The following is a 24,978-nucleotide window of genomic DNA, read 5'->3' on the forward strand; positions in this document are numbered from 1 at the left end:
AATTTATTGCACTGGGATATCAGCACAAATTTTGTAGGCAAGCCCTTTAATCTCCACAAGTCTCTGGAACAACATACAGCACTTGAGGCTTTTGTACAGATTTTGCGTTTGTCTTTACTTTGAAAGAGTACAAAGTGAGTCCTATATAGAGTATATAAAACATATAATAGAGTATATAAAAGAAAAACTCTTTAAGCTGAAGATTGATTGCCAGAATGACAACAATCAATTTTCCCTAGCTACAATTCTCAGTCTTCCATAAAATACTTTTGCACTCAGAGACGTAGTTTAAAATGAAGAAGCACAGCACTTGGGGCTCAGACTAGGAGACATTTCTTTGCAGAAAAGGCTGTGAGTGATTTTCTGGGATTCCAGTAGGAATATTGACCCCCTAAAATATTATCTGCATTTACCTGGTGTGAAGGACAACAATAGATCAGTTGTCTGTAATTAAAACAAGCCCAGCAAGGACTCAATCGATCAAGCAACGTTGATTTGAGGCTGACCAAGCTACTATGAGATGCAATACTATAAACGCCTCAGGGTACAAATTACAGTACATTCTTCATATTGTCCACTAAGCATGTGAATTTAGTGTTCCAGTTCTGAGGCCTGCGTTAAAATATTGTTTTCCTCTATGGGGCTTGTTTACCCATATTAGCAGCTATCAAGCTCAATATCCTCTGAATTAATTGGATGAGAAGCCCTCTTTTCTGAAAGAGATTATTAGGAAAGTTCTAATATAGAAACATGTTTTTTTTTCTTTTATCAATAAAGGTATTAACTTTATGCTGAAAAAGGATGAAGTGTTAAAACTAGAAAGTTAATCCTTTTAACTTTTTGGAAGAGCAGTAATACACACCTTTTTGCCAGACAGACGTGAATGAATACTCTGGCGCAGCTGCTATCCTCATTAACTTTCAGTCTTGGGATTTTTTCTTGTTCCAGTATAATTACAGGCTGTATCTTGCACTTGGTTCATGCACACGATTTTGATACACCAGCAATGTACGAAGCATTTGAGTTTAATAAATGAGTGAGGTCTGTTGCCTGCCCTGTCAAGAGGCAGACAGATCAAACCTCATCCTTTGGGTGTTTGTGTTTGGTGTTAGGAGACTGCGGCAGCGCGTGGGCTGTCAAGGATTGTTAAGGATGAGATCTGAATACCAGACAAGAAAGGTGAGATGATGGGGTGAAAACAGAGGTTACGAGTGTGATTGCCGTCTTGAGTATAGCCCAATCTTACATGTCAGGACTTGTATAATCTGGAATATTAGAAGGTCTTTCAGTATTGCTGAAGGGTCATCTGCAGAGAACTAAAATTATTATTTTTTAAGCTAACAGACCTTTCCACCTCTGTCTCCTTAAGTGCTCATAACAACACAAAATCAAAGTCTTTTACTAGTAAGCTTTACACAAACATGCCTTAAGTAATGTTAGTGGATTAATAAGTAAATAATTGTTCTTTGTCACAAATGACTTAGTGTATTATATACATTTTCAGCAAGCAATGACAGGAAAATGGAAGTATGCAGGTTCTAAGGGATACCTGCATATATATATCACAAGAATCATCTTACTGTTTCTAAAGCATTAAATGCATTAAAAGGGCATTAAAAACCTTCACAACAGAAGAATATCAAGGCATCCATGGGTTACCTTCAAAATGTATTACAAAGTTGCCTAATAATGTTGTGGTGCCAAACTGTCTTCCAAATATTGTTTCAGTAGTTTGGTTAGATCCTTATGAATGTGAAAGAGGGACAAAATAATAATTAATTATGAAGTGAGTCTATGGCTTGACTTGCACAGTGCAAGGAATGAACTAGGGAGCCGCTGTAAAGGTGTAAGTAGGGAAACAGGTGGGAATTCGAGAGAGATGCACGAAAGGAAAGACCTGGACACGAGACTTATGTACTTTGGCATGAGGAAGTGTGGAAGATTAGGAATTAACCTCCCTCCTGCAACTTCTGTTACAAACTCCACAGGACATTTTTTCCCCAAAATGGCTGTGTTGACAGGTTTCAAACACATTACAGGGTCTGATGTGCCACAAGCCAAGTCCTTTGTGAATGCATCCCGATTCGCTGTGCCCATCTGGAGAGAAGGAGAGTGCCTCCATGAGCTCAAACTCCTGATCACCTCAGAGGCACAGTTAATAGGAGGTGAAAAACTAATAGCCTTGCAGTGTTAAAAATGTATATAAAGCAGAAAAGCAGAGCCTGCCAATGAATGCAATGAATAAAGTTCAGCTTTTATCCACAAAAACCCATCTGCATTGTAATTGAGCATGTGTAATGGCACTACTAATTAGCTCTTACTTTTCCACACACTGCAAATTATTTTCCTTGTGACGATTTTTCATCATCCATTGTTTCATTAATATGTTTTGTAATTAAATTGTAACAGGAGCTGCAGAGAAAAGCCTGCTCTGTCTCGTCTCTGAAAGACAAATTATAAGAACAATTTTCGATATGACGTTTTTCTCCCCCCATGGCTGATGGGTCATAATTGCCTTTGTGTTGGGCTCTCGCAGCTTGTTTCCTACAGCTCCGTGAAATGTTTTGTTGCGGACTCGGCAGAATGCATTTGGCAGCGGTGCATGAAGCCATGAAAAAAGGTGCCCACTGCAGTGGCCTTGGGCCTGTTGGGAGGGCTCTCATTCGTTGTCAAAGCCATAATTACAGGGAGTCACTTTCTGTGAGCCAGATCGCCAGCTAACAACAGCTTCAGTCAGTGGAGAAAAAAAACATGCTTATTTTCCTGTTAGCATATTTCTTTCAGAAACATTCAGAAGCAAACAAAGTCTTGCAGTTAAGGATTTACGTCTTACTTTATGAGCAGGATTAAATAAATAAACAAAGGGTAACAGATTCCCATTGAACAGCTATTTAACTATTTCAGATCTTACAAAAGTTACAAATGAGGTGAGAGGATGCGAGCTGCCTTCTTCACTGAGATAACATGTGAAGTTGTGGTCAGGGCTCTGAACTCATAACTAGAACGTTGCAGGTTTAAATCCACAGTGGGCTGCTGTACCCGTGAGTAATGTACATTACTTAGGATGATCCCTAAAATGCCCAGAATAAAATCACTACGGATACAATCATCAGCCTAATACAATAATACTTCACTTGCGTGCTAATAGGCCATTCAATCATCCATGTTCTAACTGAATTGCCTTTTCCACTTCCAGGTCACAGGGGAGTCGAAGTCTATCCTGGCGAGCAACAGGTGTATTAGGAATTTGTGTTTTTTAATATACCCCAACTTCCTCTCCATGAGACACACAGACAGGGAGAGAAGCTTGGGGTCAGAGTGCAGGGTCAGCCATTTATATAGTACTCCTGGAGCAAGGGGTTATGGGCCTTGCTCAGGTACCCCAAATGAGTAGGTTTCCTCTGATAGCCACAGGATTTGAACCAGCAACTTTCCAGCCACAGGCGCAGAACCTTAGCCACCACTCCACCCTGTAAGAGAAGATAGAGAGATACATTAAGTCAGTTGCTTGGTCCCAGAACACCTTGTGTTTAATTGCAGCTGGATTTACATTTCAAGGATTTGCAAACACATACTGTAGCTGTTATTGCTAAGGCCACTGCCTGCATTTTTGATGTGAATTGAAATGGGAATAGCACAAAGCAACAAGAGGGGTTTAACATCTCTTTTGCTACTGTGCACCTGTGGTGTTCAACGTTTCCCACTGATGGGTCACTTTAAACGACCATACAGTGTAATCACAAAGATGACTTGCTTGTTTTCTTCCTAAATTTCTTTGCCAGTATACAGTACATGTTTGTTACACTTGTCTAAATGATTCCAGTTGTTCCACATCATTTTCTGTTATCCTGTGTGCTGTCATCAAATGAGTATTGATTTTGCCCTAACACTTGTTGTAATCATGGCTTTTCCGCTGGTATTGTGAATAGGAAAAACAAAATATTTAAGGCATGTGAGGTTTGAAGTTCAATGTACTGTATATGCAAAATAAGTGTCAAAGTAAAACTGATATATACTTATTTTTTCATTTAAAAAATGTAACAAACATGAAATCGCGCTTTCTTACCATTGTACTGTTTTACAAAAAATTAGGGCAGTTGACATCTGGTTAGTAATAACTCTTTTTCAGAGCATGAGCTTGGCTTCTGTGAGGAAAGCAGGCTCCTTATGTCTGTGTTTGTGCAGCTTGTGTCAAGTTAGTGCCCCTCTTCTTTAGTTAAAGATCTTTTAATTTTCAGTTTTCTAATTACTTCATTGACAAAGGTTGCTATCTCTCTTTTCGCAACAAATCCTCCTTTTTCCCTGTTCAGGTCTAGGAAAATGATGTTTGGTGGTTTTGCTAAGCATTGCTTGATTATCAAAGAACTAAATTCACTTTCAGCTCATGTCTGCTACCCTCTGTCTTTCCTTTTTCCTGGGTTTCCTTAGTAGTGTGAAATAATGGTTCAAACTGGTGACAATGTAAACTCTTGAGATGCACTACTAATACAAATGCTCTCCCAGAGTGTAGACTTATCCTTATAGGAACATACTGTTGGGCAGGTACAATTATTAGTGTCACGAACAGTTCTTTCCGGGCCCTATGCAGACGACATGATCCGGATTTGTGAGGAAACACTGGGGAAAAAGTCATGCAAGAGAGGGTATGGAGACAGGGGGCTTGTCCGAGGAGAACAGGTGTCCAGGGGAAGTGAATCTGGGGCGAACAATCCATATAGCAAATCCAAACAGGTAATCAAAATCAGAGGCAAAAGTCCATGGCCAGGCGATCCGTCTGGGGGGATAAGGAACAAGAACCAGGTCAGAACCGGCGAGGGGAATCGGGAACAGAAAGTTAAAATCATAACAGAGCCAGACGCTGCAGGACCGGGCTCTCACAAAACGGGATTCAATGAGGAACCTCGAGTAACGACTACGTCTGGCTTTTAAGGTGGAACTAAAGAGGGGCTGGAATAAGGAACAGGTGTGGGGAATGAGGTAGAACAAGGAAGGGCTGGAGCGCCCTTAAGAGGAGGAGTAGCGATCGTGACAATTAGTGATTTAAAATGAGAAAAATTGAAATATATTGCTAACTGTGCTTTGCTTAAGAGCCATTTGGCCTGTAAAGACCAATCAATGTTATAGATAGAATGCTACTGTGATGAAGTTGGGATCTCTTTGTATTATTGAATAGCTTTGTGCAATTGAAAGTAAAAAAAAAACACACTTAACTAAATTCTTCAGGATTTGGCAAAAATGACATTGAGTCATTCTAACAGGGCGATAATGGTGGTAGATTCACACAGAATTTGAGAGGACAGACTAATACCCATTTAAAATCATCTTAATTTTTTTTTCACTTACCACCTTTATGCACAGGGATAATCTAGCAATCCATTTTCTGCAATGATTTGCAAGACAAATGCAAGGCATGCATTTCATCGAACATTAAACATTAGATGGACTGGTCAGGATTTTGATAATATGCCTCCCTGGTGTTTTCTCAGCTTTGCATTTATTATGATGAATATCAGAGCACCATGTCATGAAATAAACAAGCTTCACTGGCTGACTGGATAACTTTATTTTATAGTTACTTCATTTATTAAATTCCCTGTCTTCAACTGTTAGAGACAGAGCTATCATCCAGTACTATGGAGTGCTTTTTAATCATGAGGAAAATAACATTTTAATACAATTTCATTGGTTAAACAATAATATACGCACATTGTATTTCCTGGTAGCATTAGGGGAAAAAGATATTCAGACCTCCAGAAATAATTTTGGAAAATTCTATAGACGGTGTTGTCAAGAGGGTGATAAATATACTATGTTGCAGAACTGTATTTTCTAGGACTATATGGGGAAGCTTTTTACAGTGCTTTAAGCTCTCAACTATGACAGTATTATGAGTTCAAGCTCCTAGTGCAGAGACTGCTGTTGGAATCTCACACAAGATAATTTAACCCGATTTCCCCAGTCTTTCTAAATTTGTATGAACTCATAGGCTCCTGCAGGACCTTCTGATTGTGCTGAGTGGTATCGCCTTCAATTTGGTTGTTTTTTATGTTTATCCTGGATCTCCAGTATCGTGAGTGGAGCAACACTGCAGGACAGACACACATTCTCCATATTTACAGCAGGGATGATTTACCCAGAAGTCAGTTAACATACCAAGATGTCTTTGGATTGTGGGAGGAAAGCAGAGCACTCGGAGGAAACCCACACGGACATGGGGTGAACATACAGTGTAAACGCCACACAGACCGCAGCCCACGTCTAGAATTGAATATAGGTCCCCAGCGCTGTGAGGCAGCAATGTTAACCACTGCGCATCATGCTGCCCTCTAACCTCAATGTTACAGTAGGTCCATTAAGATCCATCAAATCTTGCGCCTGGTGATTGGGAGTATCTGTAAAGTCAGCTAGTTACAGGCTCAGTTGACATCATTTTACAGCTTTTGCCAGCTTTTGACGTGCTATTGGTTTAAAGACACCTACTGTAGGAAATCTGCAAACACACTGATGTCACGATCGTAAGCCCCTCCTCTTAAGGACGCTCCAGGTCTTCCTTGTTTGTCCTAATTTTTTGCACCAGCCTCCTGTCTCAGCCCTTTCCCTACAAAGGCCAGATGCTCCCACCATTCCAGGCTCAGCTTTGGGAGGTGGACGCCCGGAAGCCCGCCTACCAGCGATTTCAGGAGAGGCTCGACGGCATCGGCTTCACAACGGCGTCCTGACCATCTGGGTCTGGGGTTTGGAGCCCCTGGCCCCATTACCCCCTGACCCTTTGCCGGATCCCGCTCCGGCTTTTAACTCTTGTCTTGTTCATCTTGAATGGATTACCCGGCTCTGGACTTTTGATCAACCATGAGCATTCCCACGGACTCCCTTCGGACTTTTTTGCCTTGGACCGCATCTCCCCGAGCGCCAGCGCACCTTGGACACCCCCCAGTTCTTCTTCCAGCTCCAAACCTAGTCTCTTTCCCCGTGTTTGTCTCACTCCCCTCCGGATCCTACCATCTATGATATGCTCTTACTACTGGGTTGTCAGAATGCATAACACCTTTAACAGTAAATGTTTCCGGTCTCTTGTACAGCCTAATATGTCTTTATAAGGGTCCGTTCTCCCTTTGTCCCCTGCTTGATTGTTTTTCTATAGAAGTAGTTAAAGGATAGGTATTTGTACTCAAGTGTGCACTATGGATCGAGACTGATAGCAAGGCACTCTGCAATGAGTACCACTTTGAACTACTTTCATCACAGCCAAGAAAGTGCCACTTTGCATAACAATAAAACAGGGAGCGGGGCTAAAGTAAACACAAATTCACTGTCTGGTTCGTGTATCAGTTTGTTTGCTGCCATGAAGGGGTATTGGTTCAGTTTATTGTCAGCTCATCAGTCACCACATTGCCATCTAGGGCACATTAATCAGACCTGAGGCTTTATTTGTTAGGTTTTCATAATAAATGCTGTCTGTAGAAGGTTTATGCCTAGGACGTGTGAGGAAAGCAAATGTCGAGCTGGTCGTGGCTGCAAACTAATGACTTTATGAAGGCAAATGACAGAAAATGACAAAATTGCAGAGAAAAGTTCAAACACAATAGGAGGCCCGCATAGAATTCTGCCTTGCAGTGTCTCTCTGCCTGAAATCTGTGAGTCTATTGCTGAAGACTTTTATAGCAGGGGTTGGGGCACTGGAAAGACAGGAAGGATGCAGGAATGTGTTTGCACTCTCATGCCAGTCAATCAGTCACCATCACTAAGTGTCTGACACTCCAGGCCAATTGTTCTAATCAGGATGTGTCGGCTCTTTAGCCCGTCATCTTGTTTTTAGTCCTAAAAGGAAGTCTAAACATTCACACACAGTTTCTCCTTCATTAGTATTTGAAGATCCTGTCCAATTCTTCTCCCAAGAATTTTAATTTTGAGTGCAAATCATACAGAATTTGTATTTCTGATTGATGGGTACCTTAAGAAACCTGTACTGGTTGATTCATCTGAATAGTATGGATTTCTGCTGTTCACTAATGGAGAATCATGGATATGGGGTTTGCCACAGTTATCCAGATGTAATTTCAAAGAGAGGTTTCTCTCATCTTTCAGAGGAATGCTGAGTGCTGTGCTCGATGTCATCATCTGCCTGTCTTCCTTCACCGGCTGCCGCAGAATCTCCTCACCTAGAGGCCTGGAGAGCTGGAGTCTGTTTATGGCCATGTCCATTCCAGGAGCTCTTCACAATAAGTACTTGACCCTGACCCTGACTGTGTTTCTCCGTGCCCATGAATGGAAAATAGGGCACGGCGAATCAATAATTGCATAGGTTCAGCGGAGCAGTTGAAATGGTTTATTGAGCAATAAATGCAATAATAGGGCGAATCGGGATGGGAGGAGTTCTGGGAGAAAATCTGGGAGTGTCCTGGAGAGTCCAGGAGAAATCCTGGGGAAGAGTCCCTGGAGGGCGAATCCTGGAGGGCAAGGGTTCCTCAGGGCTTAAATAGTGAGTTAATAAGTGGATAAGCCTTCCACGTGTGGAATGTGAAGTGGTGTTAATACCACAACACTGCAGCTCGTCAGGGCTTCACACTCTGTCATTGAGCGTGATCACCGAGCCCCTCGAGCTTCTGTTCTGCGTGTGTTCCTGTTTAGCTTGGTTCGTGCCCTGACCCCTGCCTCCCGACTGTGTTAGGGGATCAACACACAGCCTCGACCCTGGATCGCTCCCCCCACTTTGTGTCTCCCTTGGTTTCAGCCTCGGCTTTGAACCTGGACATCGCCTTGTGCTTTGTCACAGCGTCATCCTGGTCATGACCCTTGCTTCTTATGGATTTTGGCCCTGAACTGTGTTTGCCCACACTATGCTCTGGTTCCCTTGCTGGAGACTGCACCACGTCTGCCTGTGGCTGTGGCCACAGTCAGCAAGGAGCCTGCTCCCCAATCCCAGATTGTAAGTTCCCCACTCCCTCCGGTCTAGTAACACACTGCCCTGGGTGTTCCATGTGTGCTGTTTGCAGGCTCCCCAGATCAGCCACCCTTTTGTCTAGCAACTGCGGTCTTTAACACTCTTGAATCGCACTTTAAGTCCAGCCCTGGGAGCAGGTCAGTACACTGGCTATGTGAACTGAGACTCCAAATTGTCCTCACATGTGTGTGTGTGTGACTGACAGTCCCATTCAGGGTGTAGTCCCACCTTGTCCCCTGTGCTTTTAGCATGAGCTGTGTGATGCCATGACTGTTACCAGGAAACAGCTTCCTGATAATGGACGAATACAGTAGTTCAGATAGAAAGATCCTTAGTTTAAGGGAAACTTTTCAGAAAGCCATGCTTCCAAGCACATTATTTTTTTATCCCAAAGCCTTTTTTTAATTTTGTTTCACGAGGAATAGTGATCAGATGCTCTGTGAATGTTTATAGAATATTTTAAGTAAGATTTGCATCAACCTACCCCCCGGAAATGCAATTGAAACAGAAATGTGAAACAAGAGGTGTTGGCAGAAGATATACGCTGTCAAATGTCAGTAATGATTAGGATTTTGAGCAGCTGGCTGAAAGTGGCTTATTTGTTGTTATCCCTCCTGAACGTCAGTTAAGAATTTTTATCTGCTGTAGATTGAACAGCATTTTCCTCCTCCAGTTCTCCAAGACAGGTGCTCAGCTAAACCTGTTTCCCACAACTCTGTGGGGATTTTAAAAAATGCACAATAAACAAGAATAATTTATTATTACAGCAAAATAAAATGGAAAAGAAGAGGATTTCACACTTTTTGAAGTAGTAAGGGAGCCTGTCACTGAATTACAGCTGAATACTTAAGGTCATGTGATAACAGTCTGTGAAACAAATAATTATAGATCATTCTATTTTCTCGTTTGCTCACAGACTTCGTTTTGCTCATACAAATGTCCTCATACTGGAGGGTGCTTTCTCATTTATGTGACCTGTCACTACGTTAATTTTTCAGTCCAAGGAGAACAATTATTATCCTTAACTATACAGTAGATATAGGAGTAAAATGCACGGAATCAGAAATCCAGGTCAGGGTTTAGTTACTTGTCTGCTCTTTGGCTCATACTGTACCTTCAGCTCTTACAGATAATGAAAGCGCATCAATTCCAGCTCACCAGTGTTCTTTGTGAGAGGTTTCAGGGCTGAACAGCACTTTGTAAGAGGTGTATTTAGGGGGGTCACACTAAAAAAACTGATTGAACGACTAGGGATGATTACCTACAGTACAATTTCTCAGGCAGGGAACTGGAATGGAATCTTCTGCAGGTGTTGAACACTAACATTGCAAGCTGGAGATGTGGGGTCTCGCTTTATGCAGTCAAATAAATCCACTTAAACATAAAAGAAAGTGTCAGGAAACATTGCATAATTGCCTCTTGATTTTCTGTTTTGCCCATTTAAAAGCAAATCGCGTTTCCCTTCAAATATTTTAAGCATATACTTCTGCTGTGATACATGAGCTGTAAAATAGTTGTGCCAATAGCAGAACTTCCAGTGATTTCAAAATCTGCCTTTTTTGCTTTGGAAGGTTTTTTTCGAACAGAAAAAAAACATACTTGCAAATAAACCTAATAAAGAGCCAAGATCTTTGAACTACCCTTAAATTATGAGTCGTGTATGAAGCTGAAGAAAACTAGAGTAAAGGGACTGGTCCAAGTTGGAGAGGAGGATAAGGTGAATGGAAAGTGTTTGTGTGGTCAGACATCTAACATGTCTATCATCCTGTAAATATTAGTAATAATAATGATTCTTATCCTAATATACAGTTTTTCTGGTCATGCCACTCAAAGCACTTTACAAGCAACGGGGACTCATCTTCACCACCATCAATGTGAAGCCCTCACCTGGACAATGTGATGGCAGCCAGAGTGCACCAGAATGCTCCACACACCAGCTATCAATGGGCAGTAGAACTATGTTTGATGTCCCCAACACTACACTGGGGCATTAGGATCCACACAGACTGCAGGGTGAGCGCCCCCTACTGGTCCCACTTGCACCACTTCCAGCAGCATCCTTAGTTTTTCCCAGGAGTCTCTCCATCCAGGTACTGACCGGACTCACATCGGCTGAGTTTGCCAGTTGCGAGCTGCAGGGTTATTTAACTGCTGGCTGTACCGTACCTCCCTGCAGATCTACCTATCTGTAGAGCTGTCGTTTTTTGGCAGGATTGAGATCTGGGGAATATTTTCACGAGAGAAAATGTCAGGGGTCTGTCTAATGCTTTTCAAAGCAATTGCTTGTTCCCACAGCGTCTAGTCACTGAGCTGTGAGTTTCCAGGTTTTGGCCACTGACTGTGTAAGTGATTGAGAACACCACAGTAAATGCAGGCTTCACTGTGCTTCCTAGATGGACCTTTCAAAGTTGACTTTTCTTAGTCCTGCCCAGTGAACTTGGTTCAGAGGATGCCCTCGGCATCACGTACAGAAAACCTGGATTCCAAGAGAGGTCCCTGTGTGCTCTACTGTTTGACTCGGCTTCAGGATACACTGTACAGTAGATACAATGAGGAAAGAAAGGTTTTGAATCTTTGTCAGCAAACTGCAGATCTGTCAGATCGTTTTAGGCTACCCTTTATCGCTCTAATGACTATCACTCATAATGGTTCTCTCCTCTTGCTTGCTATTTTGTTTCATATTAAACATCGTGATAGTAGCTGACACGTCTCGCACAGATTATTGTGCAGATTATACACTATATTTATTTTAGAACAAATGTTATTTTAAAGAGCTTATTTCTTTTTTCGTTTTAATTTTACATGTTGATAGCCCTCCCATTATTTGTGAGATCTGTCTTGAAGGTTAAAACAAAAGAAAAGCTATTCTCACAGCACACTCCAAAACTATAGCAACCAACAATCGACTGTTTTATTCTAAAACTGTAATTACCTAAACAACATTTCTTCAAAGGTGGAGAAAGAGGAGAAAGAAGCAAAACTCCTTGCTTGCTCCTTAATCTGTTGTTTTTTTTTCATTACTGGGTTTTAAAACTGTATGTGATTTTTTTTTTACAACAAGAAGAAACATAATTTCCTTCGGTTAAACCAGCCGCTCCTCTGAGTCGCAAGCAGCACGTTTAGTGAAATCCGAAAACCCGCCGATTTATATCACCTCAGATCATTAGCAGGCTTTAGGACCCAGTTTTGGCTGGGGGTGTACAGCACCTCCCAATCTGAGATAAAAATAAGGCTTTGGAATACATTTCCCTTCAGTCGCTACGGTGTCGCACCGACTGAAAGGATCGCAAGCGGTTCCCGAGCATCTATAAGTAGCTGCACTGCACAGATACTGCGCTTCTCCAAGAATCGAAAAACTTCTTAAGCCATGGTAAGCAGCAGAACTGCTGTTTTTATCTAGATTTTTATTATACGCTTTGAAAAAAAATATTCCTGCGGTATATATTTTTTTCTAGAAAAGGCATTTATTTATTTGAGAGTAAAGTTTCATTCTAGTGCATCAGCGTTAGAAAAATGCAGGTGCCTACTCCTAGTTTTGTATTTGTAATGATCATTTTTTACAAACGTTTAATATTTTGTTTACAGTGTTACTGCTACTTTGACAAAGTCTTATATATAATATATGTAAAGATATTATATTCAAAATATACTAAAACTAGAAAACGTGATAATCTTAAATCCTACAGTTAATTTAACTTATTAATTAAATGAAGTTGCATTTTATTTAAACGCTACTTAATTTGACGTTTAATTTTTTGATTATGCATTTAGTAATGTATTAGTTCAAGTTATAAAAAGCAATTGGATATTCACAATCAATACACCTGGGGGTATTGCCATTTTATTGTTAAAAACTTTTTCGACAGGAATACTTTTCGGAACCCATGAGCAAATAAGGGCGGATCAGGAGAACCAGTCTGTGGAAAAACCCAGCAAGGCTGTGATTTGCACAATGGAGAACTCCACCGTCACCCTCTACATAGAATTCAACTCCACTGTCAACCAGACTCTGACCAAAATGCCCCAGAACTCTCTGGAGGTTCAGGTGGTCACTATTTTGCTGGCGCTGTTGATATGTGGCGTGGGCATCGCGGGAAACATCATGGTCGTGCTGGTCGTTGTCCGAACCAAACACATGATGACACCAACCAACTGCTACCTAGTGAGCCTGGCGATCGCAGACCTTATTGTGTTACTGGCTGCCGGACTTCCCAACATCTCGGATGTGGTCGCCTCCTGGGTCTACGGCTACGCCGGCTGCCTCTGTATCACCTATCTGCAGTACCTGGGCATCAACGTGTCCAGTTGCTCCATCACCGCCTTTACCATTGAACGATACATCGCCATCTGCCACTCCATCAAAGCGCAGTTCATCTGCACCGTGTCCCGGGCGAAGAAGATCATCGCGGGTGTCTGGATTTTCACCTCGGTCTATTGCATCATGTGGTTCTTCCTGGTGGACACGAACGAGAAGGTCTACGCAGATGGCGTGGTGGTCAAGTGTGGTTACCGCGTCTCCCGCAATCTCTACATGCCCATATACTTTTTGGACTTCACCTTGTTCTACGTCATTCCGCTCGTTCTGGCTACCGTGCTTTACGGTCTCATCGCCCGGATTTTATTCATGAATCCCCTCCCTACCAATCCTCACGACAGAATTGGCCATGACTCCATTCACCAGGGGCGGTCGAACAACGCCGTTAAGCTGTCCTGCAAGTCAAATAAAGGGGCCATGTCGTCAAGAAAACAGGTAGGGTGTACTCGCGGTTTTTAAGGTAAAGGTTTTTGTTAATCAAACGTGTGATAACGGTGTGGGGATAGAAGTAAATGAACGGTGTTCCGCTACCCCTTGTAGACTGCTCAGGAGTATGACTGGACCAAGATAAATTGACAAAGCAAGCTACTGTATATCGCATTTTTAAAGTAGCTTACCGTATCGATTAAGACTTGCTCAAAACTTCACATTCGCATGGAGCAGTGTTCTATTTTAAAACATTAAAAGGTACAAAAACAAAAGCCAGCAAGCGCACCTCAATACCCAAGAAAAAGGAATTGGTCCCTTATCGCAATCACTCCAGTAGCTCACAAGTGTTTTACGCGGAGATGAGTTTTATATTCTTACCGAATCAGCATTTGTTTCGACTGGTGGATGCTGAAGTCGCTTCCATGTGCTGTGTGTGCGACAATGCTGGCGTTTTACTTAGAGGCGGAAAGTTCCTCCCAGCGGGGCTCTCTTTGTTTTTTAAAAGACCATCTATTAGACTTAAATTGTCTGTACAGCAAGAAGACCTAAGGAAATATATTTAGAGTTATGTTTCAGAACAAATACGCATTGTAGACCTTGAATCTCCTTTCAGCTACTGTAATAACCCAGGCGTGTTAAGTTTTAGAGATAAGCTCCTCCAAAACCTGCGCTCGTTCAGATTAGTAATAAATAGCACACATTTAAGCAAACAACTGTGTTTTAAGCCTTAACCAAACCGAAGACAGCCTTAATAACCATGTTTATATTTGGTGAAGTTAAAAAAAGGTTGCTCTCTGTTTCGGTTATGCAGGACAGCCCATAAAGGAAACAATGGTCAAATGTAGTCCCCGTTTATCAAGAAATGCTGTTGAGCCTGTGTCAATATGAGAGATGACAGGTGTAATTTTCAGAATTAAGAATGTAAAATTGTTTGGATAAGAAGCATTAGAAAGGTCCAATCATATATTTATTATATATTATCATGTATTAATTAATATAATAAATTAAAACATCATATTTTATTGAGAACTTTGAAAATTCCACCTTTGTGTCAAGGGATTCAAGGAAATACAGTATGAGACAGTCCTTGGTATGAGAAATGAAAAATGCATTTCCTTAAAATAATTTTAGGGTGTACATTTATGGCTCTGTATCTTCTTCCTTTTTCCTAGACTTAAGCATCAAAGAAAGGCTGTTTTTTTTTAGAAATATTATTGTTCTGTTACTTTTTATTTAAGGATCAGCATCTTGAATTATGTGTGCTTTAACGAAAGATACTGTAAATAGATTCAATGCAACATTCCAGCCATTGACATTTCCAGCCTTGTGGGTCTTCAGGGTATTGTATCTTTGTCTTAAATTGTTAAAGAAGCTAAAAACATCTCCTAAAAGAAGGCTGTGTCTTGTCCAAGGAAATAATTGGAAGTTTGGATGGAATGAAAACAAGCAAGTTGCTTGGTACTGGAGGACCAGAGCTGTTAGTTACGTGTTTCTGTGATTACAGCAGGGGAATATCCAACAGGACAGGACAGGGAGTTCAGTCAGGCTCTACACGGATAAAATTATCATATTATGTATGCTCCTTTGGCTGCACGACAAATTGGGTATTCCTCTGTTTATGGGAAATCATCTTTTAGCAGAAAGCTGCTTCTTCCTGGATAGGGTCATGGCAACCTGGAGCTCATACTGGTAGTACAGGACACCAGTCTATCACAGGACACAAGGCAGGACCACACCCTGGACAGGACACCAGTCCATCACAGGGCACAAGACAGGACCACACCCTGGACAGGACACCAGTCCATCACAGGGCAAAAGACAGGACCACATCCTGGACAGGACACCAGTCCACCACAGGGCACAAGGCAGGACCACACCCTGGATAGGACACCAGTCCATCACAGGACACAAGGCAGGACACACCCTGGACAGGACACCGATCCATCACAGGACACAAGGCAGGACACACCCTGGACTGGACACCAATCCATCACAGGGCACAAGACAGGACCACACCCTGGACAGGACACCAGTCCATCACAGGGCACAAGGCACGACACACCCTGGACAGGACACCAGTCCATCACAGGACACAAGGCAAGACCACACCCTGGACAGCACACCCTGGACAGGACACCAGTCCATCACAGGACACAAGGCAAGACCACATGCTGGACAAGACACCAGTCCATCACAGGGCACAAGGCAAGACCACACCCTGGACAGGACACCAGTCCATCACAGGACACAGGATGGCACCCCACCCTGGACAGGACACCAGTCCATCACATGACTCATACAGAATATATGAACAATTATGAGACAACAGTTAACCTAGCTAGCTTGTCTGTGGAATATGGAAGGAAACCTGAGCATGAGGAAAACATGTATCCTACATGCAGAAGGTGTCCTAATTCAGAATCAAACCATGGATGTAAATGGCATGAGACAACAGCACTAACTGCAATGCCACTGTGGTAGATACAGTGAATATAAATGTTCAAAATGTCACAGGCAAAAGGGAAGTCAGACATAGGCACACAGCCAGCCCCTGTACAGTACTGTCTCTCCTGACACCACTCCTGATGGCACCCAGAGTGACAGCGTCTCTTTTCACTCAGGAGAAATCCACAAAGCCCTGTTTTTAGAAACTGCATAAATGAATCTGTGGTGAAGATGGAGTGATTTTAATGGTCTACATCTGCTGACTCAACAATACGGAAGCTGCTTTTCAGAGTAGACTTCTTGATTTACCACATCTGTATGAAGACGTGTTGTGTTAAGATAAAACTGGACTTATCTAGTGTCCCTATCCCAGCTGTATTATAGCCATTGGATACACTGGGATGTTAATCCTTGTATGTGTTGCTCCATTAAAGCTGAGGAAGTGCACTGTACTCTTTATTCTTAAAGCCAGTCATGTTTGACGTCAGGCTGCTGGCTATTGAGGACATGAAATAGGTTTGACACTCTTATTGTTATGGATATTAAAAGTAAATATAACCCAGCAGGGGAATGTGAATCAGAAGCTTTGATCCTTCTTCACTCTGTGGTTTCTATTGACTGTAAATTTGACAGGTTTGCTGCTTCCAGCTTTTTCGATTTTCGGCGCATCATCACTTTTTGCTGTTAATCTACAAAACGTTTTTTTTTTTCAAAGGACTCTTACACTGGAGAGAGCACAAGCATATTTGAAAGTTACTTTGCAATATTTTAAATCCAAATGTAAGTTTGTATTTAATCACATTATTTGCACAATTAATTGAAATGGTAATGAATTACAATTAATATGCAACCATGATTGCCTTTACTTACATTCAGTTCAATTACATGTAATTAACATGTAAGTGTAAAACTTAATTATTTTTCATGGAGGAATTTAAATTGTTATATATGATCAGGGGATTCATAGCTGATGAAGAAAAATGTGTTTAGTTTTGAAATATGAAAATCCTGTTCACAAATGTGAAAGTGTAAATCTGAGATTCTGCATTTTCTTCCCAGTTCACCTGGAGCTGTTTTGTGGGTAGACACCTGAGAGAACATGGGATGTAGCTTGTTTTTATCCATTAGTACTGCTTTGTTTTTGTGTTGATAATTAACGGTGGTCCAGTCCAGTCATTGGCTGTACCCCTCCTACATGTCTTCCAGACATCTTGAGATAATGAAAGGTTTAAATTCTCCAGTTTAATAAGGATCTAAATTTGTCCATGATGTACAGTATAACCGAGTTCATTTAGTTTCATGGTACTCACAGACGTGAACTGTCAATTAGGGAACAATTAAGGAAGAGGAAGATGCTTCACATCATTACAGGGCTTTAATACTAATTTAAAGCTTAATAAACTTTATTAAATCTTTTAATTAAGCAATTAACAATCAGTTAACAATCAGAGATAAGAAATGTAAGTATTATTAATGTAACATTTGTTTTCTTGATTCCTGACTTATACTGCATAAGTTTTAATATTTTTAGTGTTCTGCTCAGTGTTAATGTACTTGTGCCTTTCTAAACTATGATCAGCATGTACATAGTCAATATGAGCAACATATTGTGGTTCAAAACATTTTAAAATTCAGCCAGATAAAACTGTAGCTACTGTAGCTCAGACTGCAGTTTTCCTAAGATTGTAAAATGCAGGAATGAGATGCAGTCCTCTCTGGAATTAGCCAGTGCAATTGAAGCTTCGCTATCATAGAGTTTTTAATTTGTGGAGACATTGACCATTACAGTGAGTAATCACACAGAAACGTGGTGGGAGTAGTCGTGACTCAGACCAGATTTCTTCTCAATTATAGAAAAGAAGGATAATGAGATGTGGAGCAAACTGGTGCTAAATTAGTGCATTAGTGGCTTTGAAGATGCTCAGCACAGGGATTGTGAATAACATTGTTTTGCCTTTGCAGGTCACGAAAATGCTGGCGGTGGTGGTAGTTCTCTTTGCCCTGCTGTGGATGCCATACCGGACTTTGGTGGTGGTGAACTCCTTCATGAACCCCCCCTATCTCAACACCTGGTTCGTGCTCTTCTGCAGGATGTGCATCTACATGAACAGCGCCATCAACCCCATCATCTACAACCTGATGTCCCAGAAATTCCGCGCTGCCTTCAAGAAGCTGTGCAAGTGCAAGCAGCCGAGGCCTGAGAAGGTTACTAAGTACAACATGCCTGTTTACTACAGCGTGATGAAGGACTCCTCTCACGAGAGCCCAGATCATGATGTCACGGAGCAAGAGGACTTGAACGGTTGCCCCATTCCCAGCAAGAAAGTTAACTTTATGGACAAATGCAATGACACCAACACTGCATTTAGCGTTGCTTGAAGCCACCTCCTCTTGACTGCACGCCTACCCCCACGCACCTGTCTGTAGAGTCCATGTTAGATTTAGAAGACACAGAGATTTTTAATGCTTGTCCGTGGTCCTGTTTAAGTACCATAAAAAGATTTTCCTAGATGTTATCTTTAACATTTACAGTCGACATATAAGCTACATTTTAAAAACTGGTGAAGGTACAGTAATCGTCAAACATTACACCTGGGGAAATGTGACTTTTGGTATTTGATTTTGTAATAAAATTGCCTCGAATCAAAGAAAAAAAAACCCAATTCGACATAGAGATTCACTAGGCATTTTACATACTCTATGTTAACAGGAAATCTAATTAGTTAATAGATAATTAACACATTTCATTCAGTGAAAGTAAAAGCTGTAACATTTATGGGTGCCTTAAAGAAATCAAGTTTAACTTTTTTTTTTGCGGACAAGATGTTGTTAAAAGACTCACGGTCCTTAATTGATGTACAGTAATAAGGTTTCTTTTAAAGGTTTTCTTTTATGTAAGACAGGAATATATCACTTTTTATATTGTCCATCACTATGTATGATTTATACGAGATTTTGAAAATCAGCTTTAGTTGCTAAGGAAGGCATTTTCCTGCATCCCTATGAAAGCTGGGTCCAAGCAAAACCTCAGACTTGTTCCTTCTCTACATTATTATTACAGGAATGTGAGTCTCCTACAATTAGAAATTGGTTATAGCTTAAGCAGAATAAAAAAAAATGGAATGAAAAAAAAGATAATCTTTTTACAAAATATTTCAGTTTTCATTCTCAAATACAATCTGGTCCATTGGGGATCATGTTTTGCACAATATGAATGCACAAACAATGGTTGGTGATGCACGTATTTATACATAAGTACAGTATGTGTTCCTGTGTATGTACAGTATATGGTTTATAGAACTGCTTCATTAGAAGCGATTACTTTAACACATCTGAATGAACAGCTTTAAAGATCCAGATCGATAGAAAATACATTATATTTTTGAATGGCATTGCTATAAAATCTTTGAGCATAGGTGATTGAATTATTTAAAAATAACTGTCTACAGAAAAACATAGCTTAATGTAACATATTGCAATAAATATGAGATCAGGATTTGGAAATAAACTATATATGTAATGTCTGGTTTACGTGGTAAAAAAAAAAAACTTGAGTCCTTTTTCACCTAGTGTGGATTTACTGTATATTTAGTATATATGGATTCGGAAATTGACATGAAACAGTACAACTGAAAGAATGGGAAGGACAACTGGCTATTCAACAACCCACAACAGTCCTGGAATGAATGAAACCAAATGTGAGAACCTATTTCTCAATGAAGTGAGTATTTACTGTGTAAATAATGTACAGATTGTGGTTTATTTATTTTGCGTTGTTGTTCAATGCATATGGATGTTGTTCTTAAAATATTTTGTGTAGCGCTACATGCATTTTGTACAGACATGTACAGAATGCTAGTTTTACTGTAAAACATTGAATAATGAGCAGCCTTGTCTGGTGAAACAAGCTGTGTATTCCACCCAGGACATAATGTCTTTATTTTTTTTTATATTGCAAAGATTGTATCCATTTGGCCCTGTAGTTACTGGGATGTTTTGCTAAGTTTTTGTTAATTTACACAGCAAGTAATCAATACAAATCAGTTACTGTATGTTTTCTTGCCTATTTCCCTAAGGGAACAGCTGATCATTTTTCCTATATTGAATATTGACGCATAATTACTGAGTGTACTAGCTCTTCCATGTCCAATCACAATATGGCAAGAAGAAATTAAATCCTGTTCTAGAGTGCTCCTGATGTGATATGGGAGAGTCTGTACACTTAGTAATTAAGTTGCTGCGTTCAATTTTGCAAAGACAGAATGAACATTAGAAAGGTTATAAACCAGAAGGAGGCTGTTCAGCCCATCTAGACCCTTTGGTAAGATGGGAAGATAAATAATGTACTGTAAGAACTCAGCTAAAGGTAGAAAAGAGAAGTGGTCATTCAGTCCCCAAGATGACTGCTAGTGGATGTGTGGTCTCTTCCTGACTTTTCTTGAAGGACCCTGGGGAGTCTCCTTCAAGAAGATGGCAGGGCAGTGTATACCAGACCCCCTCCTCCCCCACAACGTTTTTGTGTGATTTATTGTCACATTTCATTCACACATCTCAAAATTCTGTCTCTTCTCACTCTTCTCTGAAGATCACTTCAGAGAATTCACGTAAGTGTGCCTGCATCTGAGTGTGACCAGACTTCAAGAAGTGTACTTTCCTGGCTCTTTTGAAAAAAAAAAACATTAAAAAGGTTGAGCCACGCTGTGCTTATTTATTGCTTGTATTATAAAGGGGTGTGCTGATAGCTGATTTAGCCTGCTGTGCAAAGTCGATAAGATCTTGATTTGCACCAGCAATCCCTGTCCAGATGTCCAGATGGGTTTTGTTCCAAGTGATTGTTTCAGTTTGTGCGTAATTAATTAAATTCATTAGGCTTATGAATGAAATTATTTAGATAAATTACTACACAAAACACAGTTAGGATTTAAGTCTTGCCCTGACATGGACAGTAGTTCCTGCATGCTTGGATGTTTATCTCTCTGCTTTAACACAGACCTACTATAGTGACTTTGCATTTCCTATTTGTCAAAAGTGCTGGTTATATCCAGGGAGGTGTTTTTTCCATTCCATGTTCTTGTTTGTCTACAGGGCTGGACATTTATTGTGAAAGACACTACCTCTTACATTCATTAAGCCATTACACCACTGCTTTTTTTAAACAGAATGGTTAGAATCCTATTGCTCTGTTTTTAAAATGTCAACTTGGACAATGATGTCATCAGTTGAATCAGACTCAGGCGGAGCAGAACAAGCACAGAGAGCTCTTTAAACTCTGAGAGGACTGCCTTCTCCTTTGTGTTTCACGTCCTTCTTTATTGTGGAGAAAAAAAACATTAATTTCCTGTACTTTCATATTTGAAAATGAGCATACCTTTTTAATGTACCTTGTTTCATTTTGGAAGCACTCCGGAATAAGTTTGCAAAAAGATATGTCTGCTTTTTTTGAGGGGTACATAAAATCAGTTCTGCAGCTGTACAGTATATATTATTGTGAGTTATGTTTTTGTTTCATTTAAAAATTACGTAATAGACTGTGCTGCCTGTATTTGGGGCTCATCAGCATGATAGTGAGTCTTGTTCATAACTAATGTGGTACAACTTGCATTCTCTTGAATATATACACTTGGTACAGTATGTGATTAGTTTTTTAAAACTCAGAATTGACAATGGGTTTTCTCCCTCCATGCCACCCAGTGTTAGAATACACAGTTGTTCATTCCAAGTATTACCACCCCTACCTGAATTTTGTTTGCACTGTGATCCTGTAAGGTGCTATAATTAACAGAATTTTCCTGCTGGCAGCAGCAACATGTTGTTGATGTGAGTTAATAAGTGACAGGTGTCAAATTTGTGGAACTTTAAAAGATGAGCTGTTCACAGGCTCTAGGTGTATATACAGTGCAGTATGTCATATAAACAGTAGATATGGCATTTAAGGCCTTCTGCATATTTCATAACTCACTGTCTTCTTAGTTCAACAGGATGTATGAAATGAAAAAAGCATACCCTGGAAAACAGTAGGAGAGATAAAGATCAAGCTGAAACGTTCAAATGAGTTTGCATAAAACTCGTACCCTGCCAAGAGTTTTTTTGTAGGGCTAAATTGTATTGTACTGTACATGTTTTATATTTTACCAATGGTTCAGAAAGACTGAGTATCTTTTGAAAGGATAAGGGGAGCATCACTGTTACACAATAGTCGGCATATATTAAGGGCTGTTTTCAAGTCATGATTTGCCTAATGAATACAATGAAGCTGTTTTATTAGGACTTTTTTGGCTAATAATAATACATTCAATTGTTAATACAACTCTAACCAGAAGGTTCTCCAATAACCTTATCAGGAGAAAGCAAATTGTGTCCAGACTAGGGCTAATTCATGCACCCTAGAATGAGAACACGTTTTATCATTGCAGATGATAGTTGTGAAGTGTGATTTGCTCTTATTTTCTTGGGATGTCCATGAGCAGCATGTTCAACCACCGCAACCAGCAAATCAGTCGGTTAATGTAAATTTACCATGATAAGCCCCTCAATTGGATTCTGCTGGATTGTAAAGCTAGAGAGATACGTTTTCCCATCAGAAAAAAGGGGTTCAATTTGCAGGCTGGCTGCATGCTTTTGGTGAGGAGTGCTTCAGCTGTGCAGGCTCAGGCAGCTGTTTACCATTCAGCCAAGAAAATTAATTCATCAAAGTCAAACTCGGTTTTAAATTGAATTTGTATAATGAATCCACTCTCTCCCTAAAGCTGGGTCACAGTCTGCATGAGTTTGGTGACTGTAGAGAGTGTGTAGTTCGAAACACAGCCGAATAAGTATAACTTTCACCTTCCTACAGATATTGCACCTTTGAATCACAATTAACACCGGGGAAATGTGTCTCGAAACACGGCCACAAGGATTAGAAAGCTGTTCATCGTGGGTAAAAAGACAGCCATTTTTGCTGATCTTTTGATTGAAGATGAAAGGGCAATGTTTTTGAAAGCGGAGCATGCTGAAACAAATGAGTAAATCGGATATTAACAAGTACTTTGGCATTCGCATGATCAGTAACAAGTAAAGGTTAATTCCCATGTGAAAAGTAGAAAGGAGAAACACAGGGTTTCGACTGTAGAGCCTTCTTCAGGGTTTTCAGCGCGGAATTAACCTTTACTTGTTCCTTTGCTGCCAGCCTCCTCCGCTCGAACATCTTTACTGTATATAATCGGTTCTTCCTCATGGTGAAGACTTAAATCGGGAAGCTGAATCAATAATCCTCTGAACTGCAACAGTGAAATCTGAATGCTATCAATGCAGTATCTGATAAGTCTGTCATCGTCTTAGTTTTGCATCAGACATTTTTTGAATTTGCTCACAAATAAATTTACTCACAAATTAGAAGCTGATGCCTCTTTTATCTAATGTGTCAGTTTGCGTCTAGCTTTGCATATAAGGCTGTATCTGGCGGTATTCTTTATGGCTGCTGCTTTAGTCTGTGTATAAATGGCCTTAAAGGTGAAAGAGTCTTTGAAATATAAAGGATTTTGTGCCTTTGTGATGGACTTAGCACTTAACTGTTTTGGATGTACGTATCTAGTTGATATTTATTTATTGACAAATAATAAACCTCTTAAATCTGAAAATGGCCATTTTTTTCTTTCATATAACAGTAGTTTTACTTCTGCTTTCTGGATACGAAGGTACTGATTTGGGGTTTTCGTAGTCGTGCCAATTTTCATTTGACCTTTTCCCAGCATTAATGAATACTTACTGGGATGAGACATTTGTGTTTATTTAAGGTTAAAAAAATAAAATGAAGGAATAAAGGGCCAATTCTCCTCACATTCCCACTTTTTTCTTTGCTTTGGCTTGTACGGTGCAATAGTGGGAGAGAAATAAGATAAGGAAATGCAAATAAAACCAGGATTTGCTATGCCTAATTGTGTTGCAAATTTGCTTCTGTTGCTAATGTGCTCTGGTAGTTGTAAATAAACCTCACTTTGGCCTGGATAAGTAATGCCACTGTAGACTGTCTGTTTTCTTTGGCTTATTTCATTTCTAGTTTGGCCATGTGTTTCTGCATATTGGTTATTGTTCAATTTTGTCAGCATGTCTCTGGTGCCTAAACATTTGCTTTACTTGCTAAAAAAACAATAAATTAAAATGAGTAAATAAGTATGGTATTTTGATTTGAGAGTTATGTGATTCCATTTCTCATTGCGTTTTTGTCAGATGATTACTACAAACATTATTACATTTTCACATAATTAAATTTTACTTCATCTACTGGGCTCTACCAAAGCTTCCACAACAGTTGTGCAGTGATAGACTTTGCTTTGCCCTTTTTTGATGTTAGATGCAGAAAAATGCTGTGATGATCACCTACAGTATCTAACCTGAGAGGGATACTAGCATTGTACTGTAAATCTCCATGTTCCATTCTTAAAATACACTGATGATATTTGATGTCTAAGAACTAAATCAGCCTTTTATCAGTTACATGAAGCTTTGATGAATGATCTTCATTTCCTACTTTTTCATCTGAAATACAGTGAGTTACGCATGCAGCACACACCTATGGTCTGCTAGAGGACGTAACTGCTTTTCCACTTAATTCAGCTAGGTTAAGTCACCAGTGGACAAGGCCACACTGCAGGACAGCAGGTATTTTCTCAGTGTATTTCAATTGCAGATATCTGAAAAACATGATTGTCCCTTCTCAAAGACACAAGGTATTGACCACCACTGCTTTCATTCCTATATCCTTTTCAGTCCTTTAGATTCCAAAGTTAAAAGTTGGGGGTTGGGGGTTGCTGTTAAAAAAATAAAACACACAATCTACTAAATATCCATGTCTCCATCTGGTGGCACC

General features: G+C 40.3%; 1 protein-coding gene across 1 annotated transcript; it reads left to right on the top strand.

Moving 5' to 3' along the window:
• Positions 1 to 12,209: 12,209 nt before the first annotated feature.
• On the top strand, positions 12,210 to 24,281 carry LOC102696009 (thyrotropin-releasing hormone receptor-like). The gene is made up of 3 exons (XM_006639406.3): positions 12,210 to 12,311; positions 12,808 to 13,691; positions 18,093 to 24,281. Exons 2-3 carry the CDS (start codon positions 12,894 to 12,896, stop codon positions 18,507 to 18,509), a joined length of 1,215 nt encoding a protein of 404 aa, XP_006639469.1. The 5' UTR covers positions 12,210 to 12,311; positions 12,808 to 12,893; the 3' UTR covers positions 18,510 to 24,281.
• Positions 24,282 to 24,978: the final 697 nt, after the last annotated feature.

The sequence above is a fragment of the Lepisosteus oculatus genome, chromosome 16 (assembly GCF_040954835.1).
Source record: "Lepisosteus oculatus isolate fLepOcu1 chromosome 16, fLepOcu1.hap2, whole genome shotgun sequence".
In the NCBI taxonomy this organism is placed as follows: domain Eukaryota; kingdom Metazoa; phylum Chordata; class Actinopteri; order Semionotiformes; family Lepisosteidae; genus Lepisosteus; species Lepisosteus oculatus.